This window comes from Silurus meridionalis, chromosome 23 (assembly GCF_014805685.1).
Source record: "Silurus meridionalis isolate SWU-2019-XX chromosome 23, ASM1480568v1, whole genome shotgun sequence".
Classification (NCBI taxonomy): Eukaryota; Metazoa; Chordata; class Actinopteri; order Siluriformes; family Siluridae; genus Silurus; species Silurus meridionalis.
Genome location: NC_060906.1, coordinates 21,200,298 through 21,222,150, shown reverse-complemented (window position 1 = coordinate 21,222,150; position 21,853 = coordinate 21,200,298). Strand labels below are relative to the sequence as shown.

The 21,853-nt window shown below is 38.2% G+C and overlaps 1 protein-coding gene across 1 annotated transcript in view; it reads right to left on the bottom strand.

The window, feature by feature from the left end:
- The window catches only part of man1a1 (mannosidase, alpha, class 1A, member 1), a 124,494-nt gene that overhangs the window by 79,831 nt on the left and 22,810 nt on the right, over positions 1-21,853 (bottom strand). The window contains exons 2-3 of the mRNA XM_046835646.1: positions 19,783-19,879; positions 2,184-2,299 (exon numbers count right to left, since the gene is read on the bottom strand). Of these exons, the coding sequence (XP_046691602.1) occupies positions 2,184-2,299; positions 19,783-19,879 (213 nt within the window). The remainder of the gene's footprint in view (positions 1-2,183; positions 2,300-19,782; positions 19,880-21,853) is intronic.

The window sequence follows — 21,853 nt, the reverse complement described above, 5'->3', positions numbered from 1 at the left end:
ACACATTTTTGAACAGGGAAAATGTACCATTTAAAAACAATAAATGAAGCATTTTTTTTTTATTTGATGGCTGCAACACATTTTTGAAAAATTGGGACAAGGCAACAAAAGGCTGGAAAAGTAAGTGTTACTAAAGAGAAACAGCTGGAGGAACGTTTAGCAACTAATCGATTCATTGGCAACAGGTCAGTAACATGACTGGGGTTCACCAATCTGCAAAAATCTGTGTCATCAAACTGCGAAACAAATAACAAATGTTCTTCAAAGTAATATTGCAAAAACCTTGCATCAAAAGATTCAGAGAATCTGAAGAAATCCCTTTAAGCAAGGAAAAAGAGTGAAAATCAACACTTGATGCTGGTGATCTTTGACCCCCAGGCGGTACTGCATTTAAAACAGGCATGACTCTGTAATGGAAATCATGCTGGGCTCAGAAACACCTCCAGAAATCACTGTCTGTGAGCACAGTTCACAATGTCATTCACAAAAGCAGGTTAAAGCGCTATCATGCAAAGAAGAAGACGTGAATACGACCCGAAAACGCCGCCATACTTTCTGGGTCAAAGTTTATTTAAAATGGACTGATGCAAAGTGGACAAGTGTTTTGTGTTTAGATAACTCCCAATTTAAAATTGTTTATGGAAACCATAAATGCCATTTCCTCTGGACTAAAGAGGAGCGGGACCATCCGGCTTGTTATCATAAACCTGTAGTTCAAAAGCCTGCATCTCTAATAGCATATGGTGCATTAGAGCTTATAGAATGAGCAGCTTGCACATCTGCAAGGGCAATATAAAAATTCTGAATGGCACATGTAGGTTTTATAGCAACAAATGCCTTTATCCAGACAACATCTTTATTAGGGAAAGACTTATACATTTCAGCAGGACAATGCTAAACCAAATACTGAAACTAGTACAACATGGTTCACAGCAGAAGAGTCCAGTTGCTGAATGAGCCTGCCTACAGCATGTGATAGACAGACAGACAGACAGACAGACAGACAGACAGACAGACAGACAGACAGACAGACAGACAGACAGACAGACAGACAGACAGACAGACGCATGTATGTATCCAAATATGTATGTACCTACAAATGAAAGGAACACAATGGCTTTGAATCCCTCTTTGCACAATTACATCATCAAGATGAATAATCCATAAAACATTTAAAGTCAACTGAAGGTTAATATTCATACTGTGCTTTGTTAACTAACATAAACAAAAGTAGGAAATCAGGGGGGAAAAAACCCAAAACAACAAGAAAAACACAAGAAGAATAACCTAAGAGACAACAAAAGTGAAAGACAAGTGCAAGTAAAAACTGGTAAAAACCCACAAAGACACACACTGTAATCGGTATGCAGGAGCCAGAGTGGGTGTAGACCCAGATTGCAGATTCTGGGAGTGTTTGTGACGGTTAAATTTATGAGTCGAATAGTAAGCGACACCCACCCAGAATTTCTGCCAGAAAACACAACACCACCCCTAAAGAGAGATTATATCATGTCCAAGCTCATGTTATGTTTAGCCACAACTTCCAACTACTCAGTCATTGTGAAGAGACGTAACATAGCTGAAGTCCTTAAATATCCTCCACTCCTTTTAAATCTATATACAAAAATTGACTATTTTTGAAGTCTGGCTAATGTCATTACACATTTTGAAGTTGTTGAAATGTGATGTGACTGGCTTTCATGTGACCATTTGACACTATTTCGCTATAGTTGATTAATATATTATGTGCTAGGTTTTGAAATAGCTTTACACACAGATTAGCCAAGAGAACTAACATTACTAGCTACACTAACTCAGCTAAGGCAAACCTTGCTTCAACCCCCTTAAAAAAATATCTATACACATTAAATCAGAGACAGCATATGAAAGGAGTCAGTTAAAATTTTTTACGACTGCTTTATCCCTAAAAAGAGCATGTAGCGAAGGGGGAACTAAAAAAACATCACACCGCACGAGGCGAACCATTCCTGGCGATCGTTTGAATTTTTTGCTAAAAGAAGCCATTGCTAATTTGCATATAAACGAGAATCTTACAATTCGATTGCAATTTCCATGTTGAGCACAGCTCCTTGTCCCGCACGTATATCAAAAACGAATAGACTCACGTCGTTTGTACCTCACCAGCATGAAAACATGGTTAAAAGACACAAGAAGCCTCTTACCATGTTAAAGTCGAGATTTTTCTCCACCCACTCGGTGGCAGCGTCAAACTCATCATGCATTTCCATGATGTACAGAGTGTCCAGGGCATCCACGATGGTCGCACCCCTCAGACTTCCTGCAAATAGGGAAAAAAAACAGTGAGAAACCTGCATGCTTTATTAAAATCCAGGTTTAAATCGGTGCTGCTGGGAGATAACAGCCTCCGGACCAAAAAGCTGTGAGATGCTAAAGCTTGTTTAAAAGGAAATTCTGTTCAGAGGTCAAAGCAAAGACAAAAAAAACCCCAAAGGGCTTTGGAGAACATAGTCGACATTACCTGAAGCTTTGTGCAAGGATAAAAGCAGAATCGTTTACAATATTCCAAACACATATGCTCTGGAGCAGTGACATTTATCATGATGTGTTGATGCTCATAATAATAATAAGGCCTGGTGATGATGATGATGATGATGATGATGATGATTGCTTGTTAGCTTCTGCTTCCGACAGCGAATACATCATCATGTAGGCGCTACTTCATTAAGTTATGTATATAATCAATAGCAAGTTAAACAATATTACAACAATTTTAATAATTATTTCTACATCAACTTTATGGCTTTTTAAAATGCACACGCAGCTGGAACAAAACAACACCCTAACAAGATGAAAACGAGGAGGGTGGAGGTGTTAAGACAATAAGAAAAGCTTGAGTGTTTTTAAAAATGGAAGAAAAGCACTGAGAGATAGAGTTAGTGGAGGCGCTAATTATATACAATGAAAGAAATAAACCAGCTTAGTGGAGTTCCTACTTTTTCATTTCATGTGTTAATTTCTTTCTTTCTTTCTTTCTTTCTTTTTTTGCTTTGTCGGCTGGATGGCTGAGCAGCCATAGAAGAGAACTGCAAAGTTTCTCTGGTGTTTGTAAAGGAATTCAGAAAATAATATCATTTGTCCATCCATCTTTCCATTCATTCATCCATCCATCCATCCATCCATCCATCGTATCAGCACATTTATCCATTCACCCACTCACCCCACATATATCCAAATATTCATCCATCTATTCTATACATACATCCATTTACCTACTCACCCACCTATATCTCTTCATCCATCTAATGTTCCTGTACACATTCATTCATTCACCTACTCAACCAAAAATACAGTATGTCTATCTATCCATTTTTACGTTCATCCATTCACCTACACACCTACCTATATCTATTCATCCAATCAATCCATTCACCTACTCACCCTCATCCATCTATCCATCTATCTATTAATCCATCCATCCAATTTCTGTACATTTACTCTCTATTTAGTAACTTACTCACCAACATATATTTATCCATCCATCCATCCATCCATCCATCCAATTTCTGTACATTTACTCTCTATTTAGTAACCTACTCACTAACATATATTTATCCATCCATCCATAGATCCATTTAATTTACCTGTACTTCCATCCATTCCTCTTACTCACCAACCCATATCTATTCATCCCATTAATCCATTTACCTACTCACCCAACTATATCTATCCATCCATCCTTCCATAGTACCTATACATCCATCCATTCACCTACTTAACTACATACAGTATTTCTGTCCTTCCATCCATTCAATCTATTTGTACATACATTTATTCACCTACTCACCAACATATATATTTATCCATCCATCCTACCAAGATATTCATCCATTCACCTACTGCAAATTGATTTATCCAACTATTTATCTATCCATCTACCTATCCAACCAATCTACCTAAATGTCCATTCATTCTACTTCTCAACAACCTACATCTATTTATTCATCCATCTTTCTATCCAATAAATCTGCACATTCATCCAATCACCCAAATATTCATATTCACACATTGCCCCAACTACATATATTAATCCATCTATTCATCCATAAATGTTTCCATGCATCAATTCATCCTTAAAAAGATCTACTCTTCCATCTATCTATTACATACATCTGGCCATTCATCAAACCATAACTATATCCATCCTTGCAACCATCTGACCAGTTTCGTTTCATTCATCCATAAATGTCCATCCACTCCTCCATCTATACATGTACAACTCCCATTCATCCTCCTGAGGGCAAAAGCAAAAACACAACATCATCTATATATAGGCAGCAGGCCTCTCCTACTCACAGAGGTGTCAAACATCCAGCTGTAAAATCTAATGAAGCAAATAGAAGTACAGCTGCTGGAAAACATGTAGTGCAGAAGAAAAACATGCATTCAACAGATGGTATGAGAGAACACAATTATAAGCTACATTAAAACAGAATTAGCAGCACTATTCATCTGTACTGATTACGTCCCCTGACAGGTGGGCCTCTGCTCTTCTGGGCTTTAATTATCAAACCTCTGAAGCATTGCCAGTGATCATCTAACGGTCCGTTCTGTGTTGGCCCACTTCGTGTTGGTACCATAAAAACACTGTTCTGCAAACTATTGCATACTGGGGTCCCTCATGTTGCCCATTTTATATAAAGAGTCTTGTCAGGGATCTTCCTGCTTCTCAGTTTGGGCCGGCAATGGGGTGAGAGGGTCACCGTTCATGCCACTTACTGTCTAATGTCTCAATGTTTGGATGCTTGGATACCCTTTCAAAAGTCAGAGTATGACAAAAAAAATAAATAATTAGTGACAAACTTATAATTATAAGGAACAAACTTATACATTCCTTTTTTACCACTTTATCTGTGTCAATGCCTTCAATAAACATCCTCCTTGGCCTTCCTCTTTTCCTCCTTTCTGGCAGTTTATTCATTAGCATTCTCCTACTGATATACCCCATGGTCCCTCCTCTGCACATGTCCAAACCATCAGCCTATCTCACTTTGTCCCCAAAACGTCCTACATGCGCTAAACTCGTTTCTAATACAAATAAAAATTTAAAGAAATAATGTAATGAAGTACAACTAGCTAAATAAATTTGTTCTTAGAAAAACTAAGAATTCCTTGTTTATGGAGACCTTGATACACGTTTTGATGTCCAACCTCTAAAATATTACTCCGCCATCCATGAATGGAAATTATTCCAAATAGTACAATTTGATTAAAAGTTATGGCTAATGCTTGAGGGGTTAAGCAAGTAATGGGGATTCAGGAGAAGCACCACAGCTCCGGTACATTTTAGCATCAAAAGCTGCTGAACAGTTTGTCTAGCAGGTAAGTACAAATAAACCAGATATGAACACTGGTAACACCACTTAGCTGAATTCTTACTGGTGTCTGATGTTTTAAAGCAATGCCTTCTGCCACACATGCACAGAAAAAAAAAAACATACAATCCTTACCGTGCAAAAACAACAAAGAAACCGTGATAGTGCAAGCCGAAGATGAAGGACCAGCATTTTATGTTGAAGACGAGCAAGAGATTCAAAGGAAGTAATAAATGAGAAGGTTTTTGTCTAGCAGTAGCTATGTTTTTTTTTAGGTTTTTTTTGCTTTTAATTATTAGTTATTTTGTGTCTCAAGTGTTCAAGGCTTTTGTCCAAGTGTAATCAGCCCGTGTAAAATTAAATTTGTGACCAGAGCCAGTGAAACTTTGGCAAAACTAATTAATCAGGCTTTTCTAAAGATTTGTGCTGTTTGTTTCATTTTTTCCATTCATGTTGTTTCCCTGCAATTCATATAAACCTCAAATAAAATAAATGAAACCTATTTACAAGCTACACTCTACAACACAAGTGAATACAGCTCTGTGGAATACTAATTAACTGTCGAACAATTACGTCTCAAACATTGCATTATTTCTAAACTGACAAGTAGATTACTTCCTCTTGTGAACCAACAAAACCAAATACTTGTAGAAATACTAAGTTATGTACTTAAAAGTAAACACTTAGGCTAAGTATATGCTAAATTTAAGACCAGATCAATTTGAAAAGGGGGTTTTCTCCTAAAACGCTCCACATCCCACTTTCGTTTTCAATCGCAAAAGTTGCTCATCCACTCAGCACACGGATCATCTGAAAACGATTATGTCCCTGATCTGTGCATGAGCAAAAGCTAAGATGCTTTGTCCTGTGTTATTTCTGCCTGGTGTTTATTTACTATGTATTTATGCTCTTTGAAACGCCATATCAACGACTAAAAATGCCTCATCGTTTTCAAAAAGCCTTCGTTAGTCGACGCTGAGGCGAGAAAAGGTGTTTTTAAACGGTATCCACTTTGGAAAGCGTTTTCAAAAAGCTGCGTTTTTGAAAACACAGTCTCAGTGTGGACGGAAAGCCGAAAGTGAGAGAAAAAATCTGCGTTTTCGAAAACAAAATAATTAGTGTGGACATGGCCTCAGTGCAAAAAAGTAAATACGATCAGTGACGCACGTTAAAAAGATGTAAACAAAGAAACAAAACTGAGTACACTGGTGAACCTAATTAAATAAACATGGATAGAAAATTGACCTGTGATTACCAGAACTTTATCTCAGTTACGGTCCGAATGATCTGTATTAAAGGTAAAGGGGCATTTTACTCATCACATGTACATAAAAGCACAGTGAAATTCTTTCTTCGCATATACAGGCGATGTCATGAGGTCAGTCCTAATAGAGACCCCCGAAGCACAAATAGTTAAAGGCCTTGTTCAAAAGAGGCCAAGAGTGGCAGCTTGGCAATACTGGGGCTCGAAGGGACCACCTTCCAATTAGTAACCCAGAGCCTTAACCACTGAGCTACCACTTCCCAGCTCCACATTATGAGTCCATAAGGAATAGAATTGTACAAGACAGTACTGATCAGAAGAATTGCTAGTGGAAAAAGAATACCAGAATATGTGTGACCAACTAAAATTCTGTTGCAAAACAACTGCAGCAAAAAATCAGGTACAGGTGGTACAGAATGGACAGCACATTACTTGCACAATCAAGTTCGGAAAACTAGACGGACTAGTGCTTCAGGCTTGGCACAGGAGTTATCAGTAAAAATCTAGGACATTTTAGATAAAAGGACATTATTTGCATAACTTTAACCTCTATAACGAGTGTTTAAAAAAACAAAAAAATAAAAATAATAATTTGATACCTCTCCAGCTCAAAATTGCCAGATTAAGCATTACTGAAGTGCATGAATAGCAGCCTGGTGACTATTAGGAGGATATTCTTCAGTAAAATGAGACCAAGAGAGATTTGTTGGGTTCATACAACCAAATTTAGTGTGAACCTCAGCAAAACTAGTGACTGCATAGTGAATACCAACAGTGAAGCACGGTGGTGGGTGTGTGATGACATTGGGCTAAATCTGAAAAGATGACTCACAGGAATTGTGATGTTTGGTGTATTATAAAGAGGACGGTTGAGCAACACTATGCCTCTAAGTCTCTGAAGAAAGGCAGATGATCTTTTAAGAACCATTTGAAACCCTGGTATCCTTCTAATCGGGGACGTTCATTAAAAATAAATGTGGGCGTACGAATTACAAAAGAAAAAGATCTCAGGAATGAAAGGTGTACTGATTTTTGTTTTATTGGGTTACTACTGCAAAGTTTGCACTTTTAATGTAGTAAGTCAAAGATGTTCGTTTTTTTAGCACGAGAACAAATATCCAACTGTTCAACTTTGAAGTGATTCAATGACTGTAATGTGATGCTATTTGGAATCATTTAACATTTACGCGACACTGGAGAGGAGTGTAATTTCCCTAGACCAAACCTGGCTTGTAATCTGGGGAATCATGTGACACACCACACTTCATGAATGAAGGCATGCAAATGTACCAAATGTCCAGTGAACCAAAATGTTCCTGAGCAGCACATGATGTGAAACAGAAGATCAGCCCTCTGACTCTTTAGCACCATTTAGTAGCCTTTAGCATCCGTGTCAGGAAGGTCTGAGTTAGAACGCTGGAACAAAAACACTCTTTTATATTTCCTGTAATGCATCCTGAATCATTAACCCGAAATAAAAAGACATGCAAATTCCGGGTAGTCAAAGAGTTTATATGTAAATTGGAAGGGGAAAAAAAAAACAAGCTGACTACTAGGGCTGTGCAATTAATCGCAATCGCAAAATAATCGCGATTTAAGCACATGCGATTTCTAAACCGCATAAGGCTGCGATTTTATCTATTATTTTATTTATATTTTTATTCTGAATACGTTCTTGTGCGCATGTTTTTAAGACGTTAACCAATCAGAGCTCACGCAGCGCACGACGAAGCTGAGCGGAAAAAATGAATCGGCGAGCGGGAGGAAAGAACAAAATATGGATGCAGGTCAAAATAAAAATGATTTGGTGCCAAAGAGAAATTCAACGTCAGTCGTTTGGGAGTATTTTGGATTCAGGAGAGAGGATGTGTCACAGAGCAAGGTAATTTGCAAGACTTGTGGAATGATTATTCCAACGAAACGGAGCAATACTACATATCTGTTCCAACACTTAAAACAGCGCCATAAAAAACTGCATGATCAATGCATGTCGACAAAGTCCATCGAAACAAACTAAAGCACACATCAAAGCCAGCCCGAACAGATTGAACAAGTATCCATTGTTCAAGCATTTGCAAGCGCCATGTCTTATGAGAAAGGATCAAAACGGCACAAAGAAATTAACGACGCGGTCACCTATTATATATGCAAAGATATGATGCCTGCGCACATCTTCAGTAAAGACGGCTTCCGAAGACTAATACAAACACTCGACAAAAGATACCAGCTGCCATCTCGCACTCATTTCACACGATTTGCTATTCCCGAAATGTATGAGAAATGTAAGGCGGGCGTTGAATACGAGCTCAAGCAGGTGAAATACTACGCCACGACCACAGATATGGTGGACATGCTGGTTTTTCTTGCAAAAAACCTTTAAGAGAGCAATCTGTTTTTTGGGTTTGATTTCTGTTAGTTTTTATTTATTGTTATGACTGGAGTTGAGGTTAGTTCATCTTAATTTATTTCATGTCTGTTTTTAAGACAATTTATTACAGTTTTGTTTATCAAGCAGTTAGTACTACTGTACAGTTATTTCATTGTGAAATGTGTGCACTGAAAAACAGTTTTATTTATTATGACTGGAATTTAGTTTAGTTAATCTTAATTTATTTTATTTTGTCTGTTTTAAAGACAATTTTACTACAGTTTTGTTTATTAAACTATTAATACTATGTTATTTTATTGTGAAATGTTTTGTTATGCACTTCTTGTGCACTGAATACATTTAGAAAAAGCATGTTTAAAAAAGTTTGAAAAAGCAAAAACAATTGTCAAAATCGCAAAGAAAATCGCAATCGCAATATTCATTCAGAAAATCGCAATATGATTATTTTGTCCATATTGCACAGCCCTACTGACTACCTACAGAGTGGACATTAGCCTTAATGTTGTAATACTTCATTTGTTTAAATAGCATATAGGTCACATAACACTGTGATTTTCGACCATGGAATATTTTGAAAGATCCATATTTCGATCCACAAAACATAGTGTTTATATCTAAATGTTATTCTACTTTGAATATTTTATTTTGTATTATAATACTAGCTTATAATACAAGTCTTTTTTGAGTCTGCAACATGTTTTTTACCTAAATTATTTATTTTTTACTTTGACATATAACATATACTTTGACAGTCCAGTCAGTACATCTTCTTCTTGGCTAAAACAGCAATTGTAAGAAGCAGCTATGCTAGCTAACACACCTTCTTGCAGTTTACTCTGGTTGGCTACATTGCAAAATTCATCCTAAGCAACAGGCCACAACGGTTGAATAATAAACATGGAAAAAATAAAGCCCTGATAATGCTTCCCAGAAGATGACATCAAACCCTTCACTTCAAGCCACACACAAAAAAATAAAATAAATAATAAAACAAAGCTGTAAAGCAGATCCAGGAAAATAAAGCCGTTGATTCACTGACCAAATCATTTCCCTACCGCACTATCGGATCAGTCTGTATCCCAGACGGTGCCTTACTCAGCCCGGGCGGCGTGACAGATGGCAGCCCATTTTAACTTTCAGAGAGACAGACATCATACAGAGAATCTTCTAGAAGCCGGTCTATCGCAATGCCAGTACAGAAATATCTGCTTAAAAGAAGTGCAACAGCTTATATCGGCAAGATGGTATTCACGTCGAGCGTTTATTTTAAGGCTGAAATATTCTTGGTGGACTTGAGGAGATATATTCCTAGTAGTACTGTTTAATGAGCTTCTCAATAGCACCTTGTCCACTGCCAATGTGAAATTCATGATGATAACGATTAGGAGTGTAACGATACACATATTCGTACTGTTTCGATCCTTTTTACATGAGGAACATAGTTCAAATCTGAGTTCCTTCACGAACATATTAAGTGGCGGGCCGCAAGTTTGTTTGGTCACTTTGAGTGCAGTGTCACTGTGGCTACAAATACGATTTGTACGAATTTTCTGCCAATTCCTGTCATCGCCAATATTTTTTCGACAGTTTTATGTACAGCTTCTAGAATGACTCTTGAAACAAGAAAACCTTGACAATTCTGCATATCCAGGAAGTGAATGAAGGATGGAAAGAAATAAAGAAATTTGTTAAAGTATGCTGAAATAAGTACCCAAATGGTGTCTAACAATTGTAGTTTCATTGCATTTTTCCATTTGTTTAATTTTATTGAATCCATTTAATTTATGTTCATTTATTCGTTTACTCAATTTAATCAATGTAATAAAAACGTGCATTGCACTCATTTGATTTCATCTATTTTATTTTTATATATTTAAGTTTTTATTTAAACCAAACAGGAATAAAAAAAAAATTTAAATTGAAAAAAATTAAAATAAAATAAAATAAAATAAAAATAAATAAATAAATAAACTGTTGATGTTCACAAATGGTAACAATAATAAACTGCATTAATAAAAAAGTGACAAGCAATTTTATGATTTGCATTTCTTCCCCCTGAACTGTAGCGAATTTGATTTGAACCTTGACTTACGTACCAAACCATGAATTTTGTGTCGATTACACCACTAATATCGAAATATTTATTTTATATAAAATAAATTAGAAAAAAATACTAAGGTACAAATCAGCTACAGTTGTTGTAGCTGTCAGTCTAGGATTGTTACCGCTAACAAGGTGTATCGTGCTAAATTATCACCAAGAAATCTACCAAATTTTTGATGGACATGCTGAAAGGGAACTGGTCCAGCAGCACACAATTGTTATTCTGGTGCTTTCAATCATGCAGCAAAATAATAAGCGAAGGAAATCATTTTTCCAGATCAGCTCTTCTGTGGATCACTGTAAACATGGACTGGAAAGAGTAAAAAAAAAAAAAAAAAAAAAAAAAAAAAAAAGGTTTAAAAAATCTCCTGTTTCCTGTTTCTCCTGTGCTTTCTGTTAGTTGCTCTTTCCTGCGAAATCAGCAGTACAGTTTCCTCCCAAAATGATTACACTAGCAATTTGTACTGAAATCTTCCCAAATTGACAAAAACTGCTTGTAAACGCCTCAAAGCAGGCAAATCAAGAGGCATGAAATCAGAAAGCTACCCTTAAAGAGAAGACACCAGGCCTCACATATTCATCTTAGAGTTCGTTTGCATGTGTTCCAAACAGCACTAAAAATCCTACCTCGGTCAGAAAAAGCAACAACGTTTGAGTCACAAATGCCACAAATGTCAATAACCGGATGTAAAGTGCATTCATGGCACAGCTGATTTAGTGACATTTGGTCTAACTTACAAACCCTCAGAAAGATCTGAAATCTTGTTACTGGATGCTCAGTGGTTAAAACAGAGAACTCCTGATCATGAAGCTTAAGTGTCAGAAAAAATTTAAAAATACCACAAATCGAATGAAAAACTACGAATTGAATGGCTAGTCAGTAAGTCAGTGTATAAAATCACAATAACTAATTGCCATTTGTACAATTTTAAGTTGATCAGTAAAGATTAACATTACTGACTCTCCATATACAACGATTTGCTGTCACACGATACAAATACTTCTATACAAATACTAGACCTAGCTGACTTTTCATTAGAACTACACTTGCATATCCTGCTCTCACCAATAATTTATGTGAAAATTTGCTTGGGTCCCGTTTGACAGATGAGGCCCCACAGGAGGTCCAAATATCCACCAGTGCATTCCTACAGTAAAGTAAATTGTGCCAAGTGCCGTTATGGACAATGAATTTGTTTTTTAGTGGTAACCTGAAGACACAGGTTGAGAGAATATATCTTGCTGAGATCCTACAGGGATCGCAGCATTCTTTAGGATTCTCTCGTGAAGACTCGCATCGAAACGGTGCTTCTTCCAAGCAGCCTGGAAAGCTCAAACTGAATCACAAATGGCTTTTAAATAAATGACAATCGTATTTGGTGCTTTTGGGTTAATAAGCAAACTAGAGCATCGAGTAGCTCGAGCAATTGGAATACAAAAAAGCATAGAGGCCAATTTTTCTCAATTCTTTGTTTAGTCCATATAACTACACACAAAGCACCATGTTTCCCCACGGACTATTATTACTGACGCACCACCTGGTAAACTCTGGGGCGCTCTGGGGTCTCATTTATAAACGTGGTGCACGTACGTTTTCAGCCTCGTATTTATGATTTTTTTATTTCTACATTTAGCTGTAATATAACAATTAAATGCAGTAAATGGGTTTCGTTTTCACAGATTTCAGCAATAAAAATGTAAATGTTTCTAAAAAGGAAACAAATTACTTGTTTATTTTAAGAGACCCATCTAATTGTCTCTTGTATATTTAGTATCGCTCTTTAATGAAGAAAAAGTACTTCTTATATCATTTTTTGATAAATGATATTAATCGATCGACTAATCGATAGAATACTAGATCGCTAAAATTATCAATAGCTGCAGATCTCCACAAACACATTTCGCATGTTTAGCCCCCTGCCGAGCCTGATATGTCCACTTGCTCGCTGCTCTCCTGCCAGTATACTTGTGTTGGCTCGTTACTGCAAACACATGCCACAGAAGCTGCGTCACGAATCATCAGCACCATTAGTGAATGAACCAACAGGAGCTCCAGTCCTTCTCCTCTTTCAAACTCCTGATAAATTTTTCACAATGATGCAACTTGAAACCTTATAAAACATTTCGTCTTGTAAGTTAAAGGAGGAGCACACAAGCAACTCAAATGTATTTATATAAAGATATATGTATACAAGACATTTTGACTTCCAGACATATGTGGTTCTTCCCCAATGGGAAAATAGTAATGGCAAATGGTAATGGTAGCATTAAATTCTTTCCTCAGTTGAACTAGAAGAACCCAAACCTGTTTCAGTATGACAACGACCTTGTGCACAAAGCCAGCTGCTGAAGATATTGTTTACAAGAGTTGCACTGATAGATCTTTAATGGCTGAAGTTCTGACCTCAACCTGATTGAACACCTTGGGGTGAACTGGAACACTAAATGCACCCCAGGCCTGTACCTGATTTTAACTGTGGCTGTATTAGCACAAATCTCCAATCAAACACCAATATCTAGTGAAACATCTTCCTAGAAAAATGGAGAATACTATTAAATCAAATGGGGACTAAATGATCAGGTGTCCACTGCTATTCTTCTTATTGGTTGCTCATTTTACAATTCCCACAAGGGGACATATTGTTAGCACAGATACAATAGATTTTACCTGGAGATCGAATTTCCACCCTAGCTCTTAAGGTTTAGCTTTCACTCTTAGCTCCTAACAACAAAAGCGCATACACTTCTTTTCTTCTATCCCACCTAACAGCAGAGTTTAACATCATATTACTTAGCAATCCGGTGCAGACATTTATTAGTGCTTCAGCTTGTGTTGGTCAGCTGGAAATACACACTAGCCCTGTTTCAATTGCACCGCAATTGTTTGTGCACTGTGTCACGAATCCCAAAGGAAACTCCAAAAGAAGAATCAAGCAAACAAATACCTAGTTCTTAAACCTTTTTATTAACTCTATAGAGTGATTCAGTGACAGACATATAGATTACAATTTGGCTACAGCAATTCGTTTGATGAGAACTTTAGAATAGACGTGTTGAGAATTGCTGATATGGTTACTGAGGACATATATCCTGGGCCAGGCTAAAATGGTAAAATAGGAAGCTTTTAAATTGTCAACAACACATCATTGGACAGAGGATCTTTGAGATATGGGATATCTTTTCTGTTTTTGTCCTTTTCACAATAAAGCACCTCACCTCAAGTACTAGCAGCTGAAAAATCTTCCCATACCACGACACCACCTCATTCTCCATGCTTAAATGTGGAATAGAAATGCATTCAGTGTTGTATTTCTAAACAGATATATTTAAAAGACGCATCTCTAGAACATCACCATGCAACTCTAATCATGATTCATCCCTTTGCTCAACTCTGCTAAACCACTGCGAATCAAACTTCCAATATTTTTCAAGAAAAAAAAAATTGTTTAATTCCTGCTCATTTTCATTATGCACCATTTGAGGCCTGTATTCTTCTTCGATTGCTCTGATTAGCTTCAACCTCATTCTGTATCTTTTTCTCCCTCAGACCAACATGTCCTCCCTCACCACATCTATAAACCTACCCCTTGGTCTTCGTCTTCTTCTGCGTGGCAGTTCCATCCTTCAAATTTCTCTTCTGGTATACCCCGCATCCCTCCTCTGCACATGTCCAACCAATCATCGCCTCTCTCGACCTGCACAGTGCCTCTAATATACGTATTTCTAATGCCCATCTTCGTCACTCTTAAAGGAAATTTCTATCATCCTCAACTTCCAGCTCTGCTCCCTGACTCTGTCAATACCCTTAATCCTTACAACACAGCTGGCTGCACTATCGTCTTGAACTACCCTAGAAAAACATGTTTCCTAACATTCCTCTTTCCGGACACAATATATACATCGCACATTTTCCCGTTTGGCGAAGGTAATCCCTTGCGACTTCTGTATATGATTGAAAAATCTGGTAAGCATTTTAAACTGCTCAGATGGGGAAATTCAATACACGTTGTTGTGTAGATCAGCCATAAACCTGCATGAGGACATGTCAAATGTTTCATGTAGAGCAAAACCTTCCGAAAAACGTTTAACTGCAGCAAAATTTCGAATTAGGCCTATCCAGATGAAACTAGCCACTTTTTTTTTTTTATATACAAGTTTCATGCTAACCTACGGGTAGTCCCCGACCTATAATAAGATGACTGTAGCAATATTTCAGAATTGTAAAACTATTTTACATTTCGAACGACAGGCAAACGTAGCAGCGAACATTAGGCGCTACAAAAAGTTGGGACGCTACCAGGATGTACGAATCTCCTGCCTTGTTAGATGCTTTACTCTCGCTGTCGGTTGTGTTTACACGTGTATTTTTTTCCAGTGTTTTTGGAGTTTTAAAAAATTCAAATTTAGCTCGTCTCTCCTTTTTATCGGCGACACCGAACACGTGACGTGCGTCCCGCTCCGCCCTCCACTCGTGATCTGACGCCCATCCAGGTGCCCTCACAAACATATATACTGTAAAGCTTGTAGAGTGCGGTACTATAAATTGTTGTTTTTCTAAATTATGTACTGTAATGTGTTAAATTATTAGAAAATTACAGTATACTACCCCATACTGATCAAAATTTCTGAAGACTCTTGGGTAGGGTAGGCCATGTCTCAACTTGCCATATTTACAAGTTCCGATAGAGTCATCGGAACACATCATCGTAACTCTGGGACTTCCTGTGCATGCAAACAAGTAGAACTTAATTCCAAGGTTATCAATAAAGATGCCTACGTCTGAATTAAGATCACAATCATGACCAACCTGAATACGAGGTGGTATCAACAAGTCTCAAGACTCGTTTTGTCTGCCAGAAAGTACTTTATATATTACACACTATCACCTTCAGAATAGTCCCCTTAAACAACATTACAACGCTCCCAGTGTTCCTGACACATCTGGAATTGGCTTGGAAGACTTTTTAAAACGTGTCAAAGAGGTCGAAGACCGCCGGAGCCAAATCTGGCGAGGAGAGTGGGTGTGGAAATTAGATCATGTGGATTGTTCTCCCACGATCATCATGCACAAGTTGCTGAATGATTTCGACATTTTCGGGGGTTGAGTCCGTTGAAGGTCTTTCTGATCTCTGATCATCTCCCGGTGAGGTTCTTCTGCTCTTGAAGTTTGCTCTTTGTTCTAACTCGCTGTCCATGATGAAATCACAGACGTGGTAGAATAGAATAGAATAGAATAGAATAGAATAGAATAGAATAGAATAGAATAGCCTTTATTTGTCACATATACATTACAGCACAGTGAAATTCGTTCTTCGCATATACCAGCTTGCTCAGAAGCTGGGGTCAGAGGGCAGGGTCAGCCATGATACAGCGACCCTGGAGCACAAAATGTTAAGGGCCTTGCTCAAGGGCCCAAGAGTGGCAGCTTGGCAATACCGGGGCTTAAACCTCCGACCAGTAACCCAGCGCTTAACCGCCGAGCTACCACTCCACACATACACACATGGTACCGCACGTTGGTCAGAATAGCACCAGTAGCACTATTTGTCTCTAAACTTTTTAATACCGGCATAAAATTGATCAGGGTGTTCATATAGAACATACTGACAAACTGAGATATAACGGACCATTTACTATCGAAGCCTAGAATGAATTCCTGAGACAAAAAATGTAAAGGTTGAAGAGGTTCTAGTTTGTGAATGCCTGCAATATGGCACGATTTCACAATAATCCCGAGTTCCTTAAAAGCCTGTAACAGCCGGATCCTAATTACTCTTTATTAACATGCTGAAGCAAAAATGTTGACGCAAATAAAGTGTTATGCGCATGAAGCATTATTGGGCAGAATCAAAGATGACCACCCTCGGTGCTGTAGCGCTGGATATGCTGTGTGTGTGTGTGTGTGTGTGTGTGTGTGTGTGTGTGTGTGTGTGGTTTTTATACTGCTATAATCTTCAGGGAGCAGAACACACGAGCAAACCAACCCCTGCTGCGTTTCTCTACCCACAAAGACAAAGCAAAAAAAAAAAACAAAAAAAAAAAACAGATGAGCAAGCAGCATTCATCACATCATGGTTTATTCAAACACAAGATCCCATTAAGCAAACACCATGAATTAATAATAAAAGCCTGACCTTTCTTTATTAATAGGAAACTTGGGCAGCCATAGCCTTCGACATGCATATGTGCTTGATAGCCCAAGTCATTTCATACCATACATACAAATCTACTGATACAGTCAATGCGTTTCATTAATCCCAATACGCCCTTTAAAGTGCAGCGTTTGTGTGTGCGTCTGACATGAACGAATGTCATTGTCAGTCCACATTACTGGCCCCACTCCCAGGCTAAATGAAGGAGGTTAATCAAATTGGAACCGTAAATCCCTCGTCTGTCTTTTTGGCTGTGCTCCTATTGGCTGCGAGCAAGCAATGGGTAAAAAAGAAATAATAAAAAGGCCCAGAGCTTTTATCACACACAGGGAAAGCTCAGGAAGCCTGGTGAATGTTTTATAAAGTCCATTTCCTATCCTCACCTCGGACCGGCGACTTTCGTCTGACAAGACGAGGGTGTAGAGAAAGTGATTCGTGGGATTATCAGAAAAAAATATGGGAGCAAAAAAAAAAAAAAAACTATATAAAAGTGTCTCATAAACTTTAAAGCTTGCAAATGTGTGTGTGTGAGTGTGGTTTACAGGGCTTTAATAATATCTGAAATCCCTGTGCTAGAACTCAACATGAGGTAAAAATGTCAGTCAAATCTTATGAGGCAATTTGTGCACGATTAAACTTGATAATCATTCAACATATTCATGTTGATTGTGAGGTGTTCAGGGATTCAGGGACAAATTTGAAGATATTGCTTGCCTGCCACGCATAAGAAATAAATGTCAGGCTTTGATGCTATCACCTAAAAATGTTTTTAGCATATGTTCAGTTCAAACATATTAATGAGAAATGCTACGTACACTATATGGACAAGAGTATTGGCATTCCTGAATTTTCAATCCATTTGCAATTCTTCCCTCAGTCTCAGAATGACAATGCGCACAAAGCCAGCTCCATGAAGATATGGTTCACATGGGTTGGAATGGAAAAAATCTCCTGCTATAAAGCTTCAACCCTATTGAACACCTTTGGGATGAATTGGAACGCTGACTGCACTCAATGCCTCCTTACCTCACCTAGTACCTGACTTTACTTAAACCGCTGTAGACGAATGAGCACAAATCGCCACAAAATCTAATTAAAAAAATCTTCCCAGAAAAGTGGACATTATCATAACAGCAAATAGGGACTGAATGTGGAATGGGAAGCACATGCCAATCTTATAGTCAGGATTTACAGCTTAAACAATACAAAAAAGTTATTTGTTATTGATGAGGTAGTTAATAAAATCTGTCATAAAAATAATGAAATAAATATCACAAATTACTTTTTTCCCCTACTCTACAGCAAACATCCGGAAAGGATGTCTTTTACTCAATGCCACTGTCTCTAATCCATACATCATCGCAGGTCTCACCACAGTCCTATACACTTTCCCTTTCCCTTTTTTTACTCTTCTATCACAAATCACTCCTGCTATCACTCTTCTCCACCCACTCCACCCTGCCTGCACTCTTTTCTTCACTTCTTTAACACACACTCTATTACTTTGCAGCGTTGCTACAACGTAGTAATAGCCAAGATCATACATGGCTGGTTCTATTCGATTAAAAAGTTGAGGGTGGAATTAGCATGAAAATATTGCACTGTTTAAAAAGAGTGTGAGAATAAGGAAGTTAATAAACTTGACATACTAAAGTAGGTAAAGCTGCTAAGTGGATATGAAGGAGGGAAGGGACTAAGATGGGACGGGTTAAGATGGAGGACTTCTAATAAGACGGTAATGAGTACAAATCCCAGCACAATCGAGCTGCCACTGCCGGGCCCTTGAACAAGGTCCTTACACATCAATTGCTTAGTTTTAGAAATGAGATCATTATAAGTCACTCTGGATAAGAGCATGTGCCATAAATGCAAATGTAAGCAAGAGATAAAAGTGGATTCGAAAACAAAACCACCACAGGTTGGGTATGAAACTTTAACAAAATTGAAAATCGCCAAAAAATCTCAGAGATTTACATTAACATTTACATGTGACTGTATCTCAGAAGTTCATTACAATCTAATCTCATACAACACTGAAGATGAAATGTTGATTAAAAAGATTATCATAAATACAAGGCAAAAAGACTTATGTCCAGTTTAACAACTGTGTGTTAAGTCCATTATACAGCAAGCTCACTTCGAAATGAAAAGGTATGGCAGCCAGGTTGAAAAATGCAAATAACAACTTCTCCAAGGCGGCAGCTTTCTCCTGAAACCTACCCAAGTGTGCAAAAGACTATTTCTCTGGCAACACACAGGTCCATCATTGAGCAGCAAACTTTTCCAAGTTTAAAACATTTGGGACGAGTCAAATCAATACCAAAGGCAGCAAAACAAAAGGTCAGCATTCAGAAATTCCACCAGGGTCATGTTATGGCTGTTCGGATACACAAAAACTCACCAGTGGAAATATAGACTTACAGCTCAGGCTGCTGCTCTGAGAGGGAAATCTAAGGGCCGCTGTAGGAAAATGAATCACGGGCTCATGACAAGAGAGAAACAGAACGCACGGATACTCACCAAACAGATTGCTGGAGTGGCCTTGCTTGGAGACAGGCCGCAGCTCATTGGAGCCCCAGGCATAGCGCTTGTAATTATCCCAGGCAAACTGCATCATCTGAAGAGAGAGGGAAACGAAATTTAGGGGGTTTAAAAGATAGTGTTTGAATGAAAGCCAAAAAAAAAAAAAAGGAATGTTTGGTGAAAGAATTCATAACTAGGCACCTTACAGCGTGCCATAATTGTCAAACCAAATACTTATTTCACTCAAGTTTTTAAACCCTTGAACAAGGTTCCAACTGACTGCCATTATTAAATATTGCTCTAGGAAAACTTTCCCCCCAACTCCGCCTCATCCAGCAGAACCACATCTGAGAGAAACTACGCAAAAGCGACGACAACAGATTATTTTTTTCTGCTCCCAGAAGCAAAAAGAACTCCAGATGTTCATATGTACAGTGTACTTCATAATATTAAGGGAAGACACCAATGAACAGCCTTGAGGAAAACATCAACGACTTCATCTAAAGCCTGGAAGAAATCAATATTCAAACACCTACACCAATGAACAGAAGACCAACGTATTGAACATTTGGGGAATTTCACAAAGCAATGGGGAAAAAAAAGACTGTGTAAAAAAAAAAGGTCCTTGCAGGGCTGAGAAAGACGTTGGACTTTTCCCACTGGCTTTTAGGGCCATCAAACACGGGTGATTATGCACCAGACAAAAATACACAGAAACACTTTGCCTGGTAGAGCACCAAATGAATTTTTTTCCAAAAACACAAAGACTTTTTTTACTTTATGGTCATCCTGCAATTTCTCTAGAGATCTACAAGCGGAACTATAGAGCCGAGCCCCTTCACAAATCTCTCCGTAATGCCCTCCTGCTGTTTCCGTCTACGTGAAGTCATTTGCAGCACAGCATGTGATTCAAACACCAGCCGACTGGCTCCTCTGAAATTAGATCAGTTTATCGACTGCTAGCTTAACTCAGACTGTGGCTTAATCAAGAAGCTGCCTCGGCTCTTTCCTGCATCTCTTCCCCGACTCCAACCAGAGGGGGAAAAAAAAAAGAGAATTAAGTTAGAAGTAGAAAATGAGGTACAAAATTGAGCTGCTTGGAGAACACAGACGGTCAGTCAGGAGTCCTGGTGGAGTTCCTCCAGGCCTCCAATCTCCCTTGGACTGCATATAAATTAGAGAGAACCCTATTGATTCTTATTCAGGCCTGGGAGGATGCTAGCAATACAAAACATCTCATAGTTCAAGCATGATTTTTTTTTAAATAAACATCATGATCATAGATCAACCAGGTGACTTTAATCTGCATTCAGTCGCTGAAGATCTTGGGCGGAAAAAACTGGCCAGTGGCTCAAAAGAAGAGACTCTTCTGAAGAAAGAATCATCCAAGGCAGATGTGGGACTGAGGTGTAAACAAATCTGGATACATTTGAAAATGTCGTTGTCTAAATTTTTGTTTTTAAACAGTTCCCAAAATTTGCTCGTCCACACTGAAACGTCTAAAACGTTCCTGAACTACGCATGAGCAAAATGTAAAAACGTATCGAAGTGCCTTATTTCTGACTGCCATTTATTCACTTTCCGGCTCTTTGAAACGTTGGGATGACTAAAAATGCGTTTTCGAAAGTCTCCATTTTTACTAAACATTTCTCTAAAGTCGCTAAAATGGCATTTTTAGAAATGTACTCGATTTGAAGAGCGTTTTCAAAAAGCTACGTTTTGTTGACTGACAACGGCGTCTCAGTGTGGACGATAGGCCAAAACAGTGAGGAAAAATGTGTTTTCAAACAAAAATGTATTAGCCTGGATATTGCCTAAAGAAAGCTGAATCTTAAAGAGAGATGAAAATGTTAATACCCGGCTTTCCTAATAAGTCGCCTAGCAAGCAGTCTCATTAGGTATGCATTTGTTGCCTAGCAATGCTATGGCCACTCGGTAGCCTTCATCTTTCGGACAGCAGCAGACACAGATGATGCCAAACAGTGGCGTTACCGAGGTGGCAGCGCCTCATGGGTCCTGGAAATTACTATTTGCTGGCACGCAAACACAACCTGAGAGAACCAAGAGA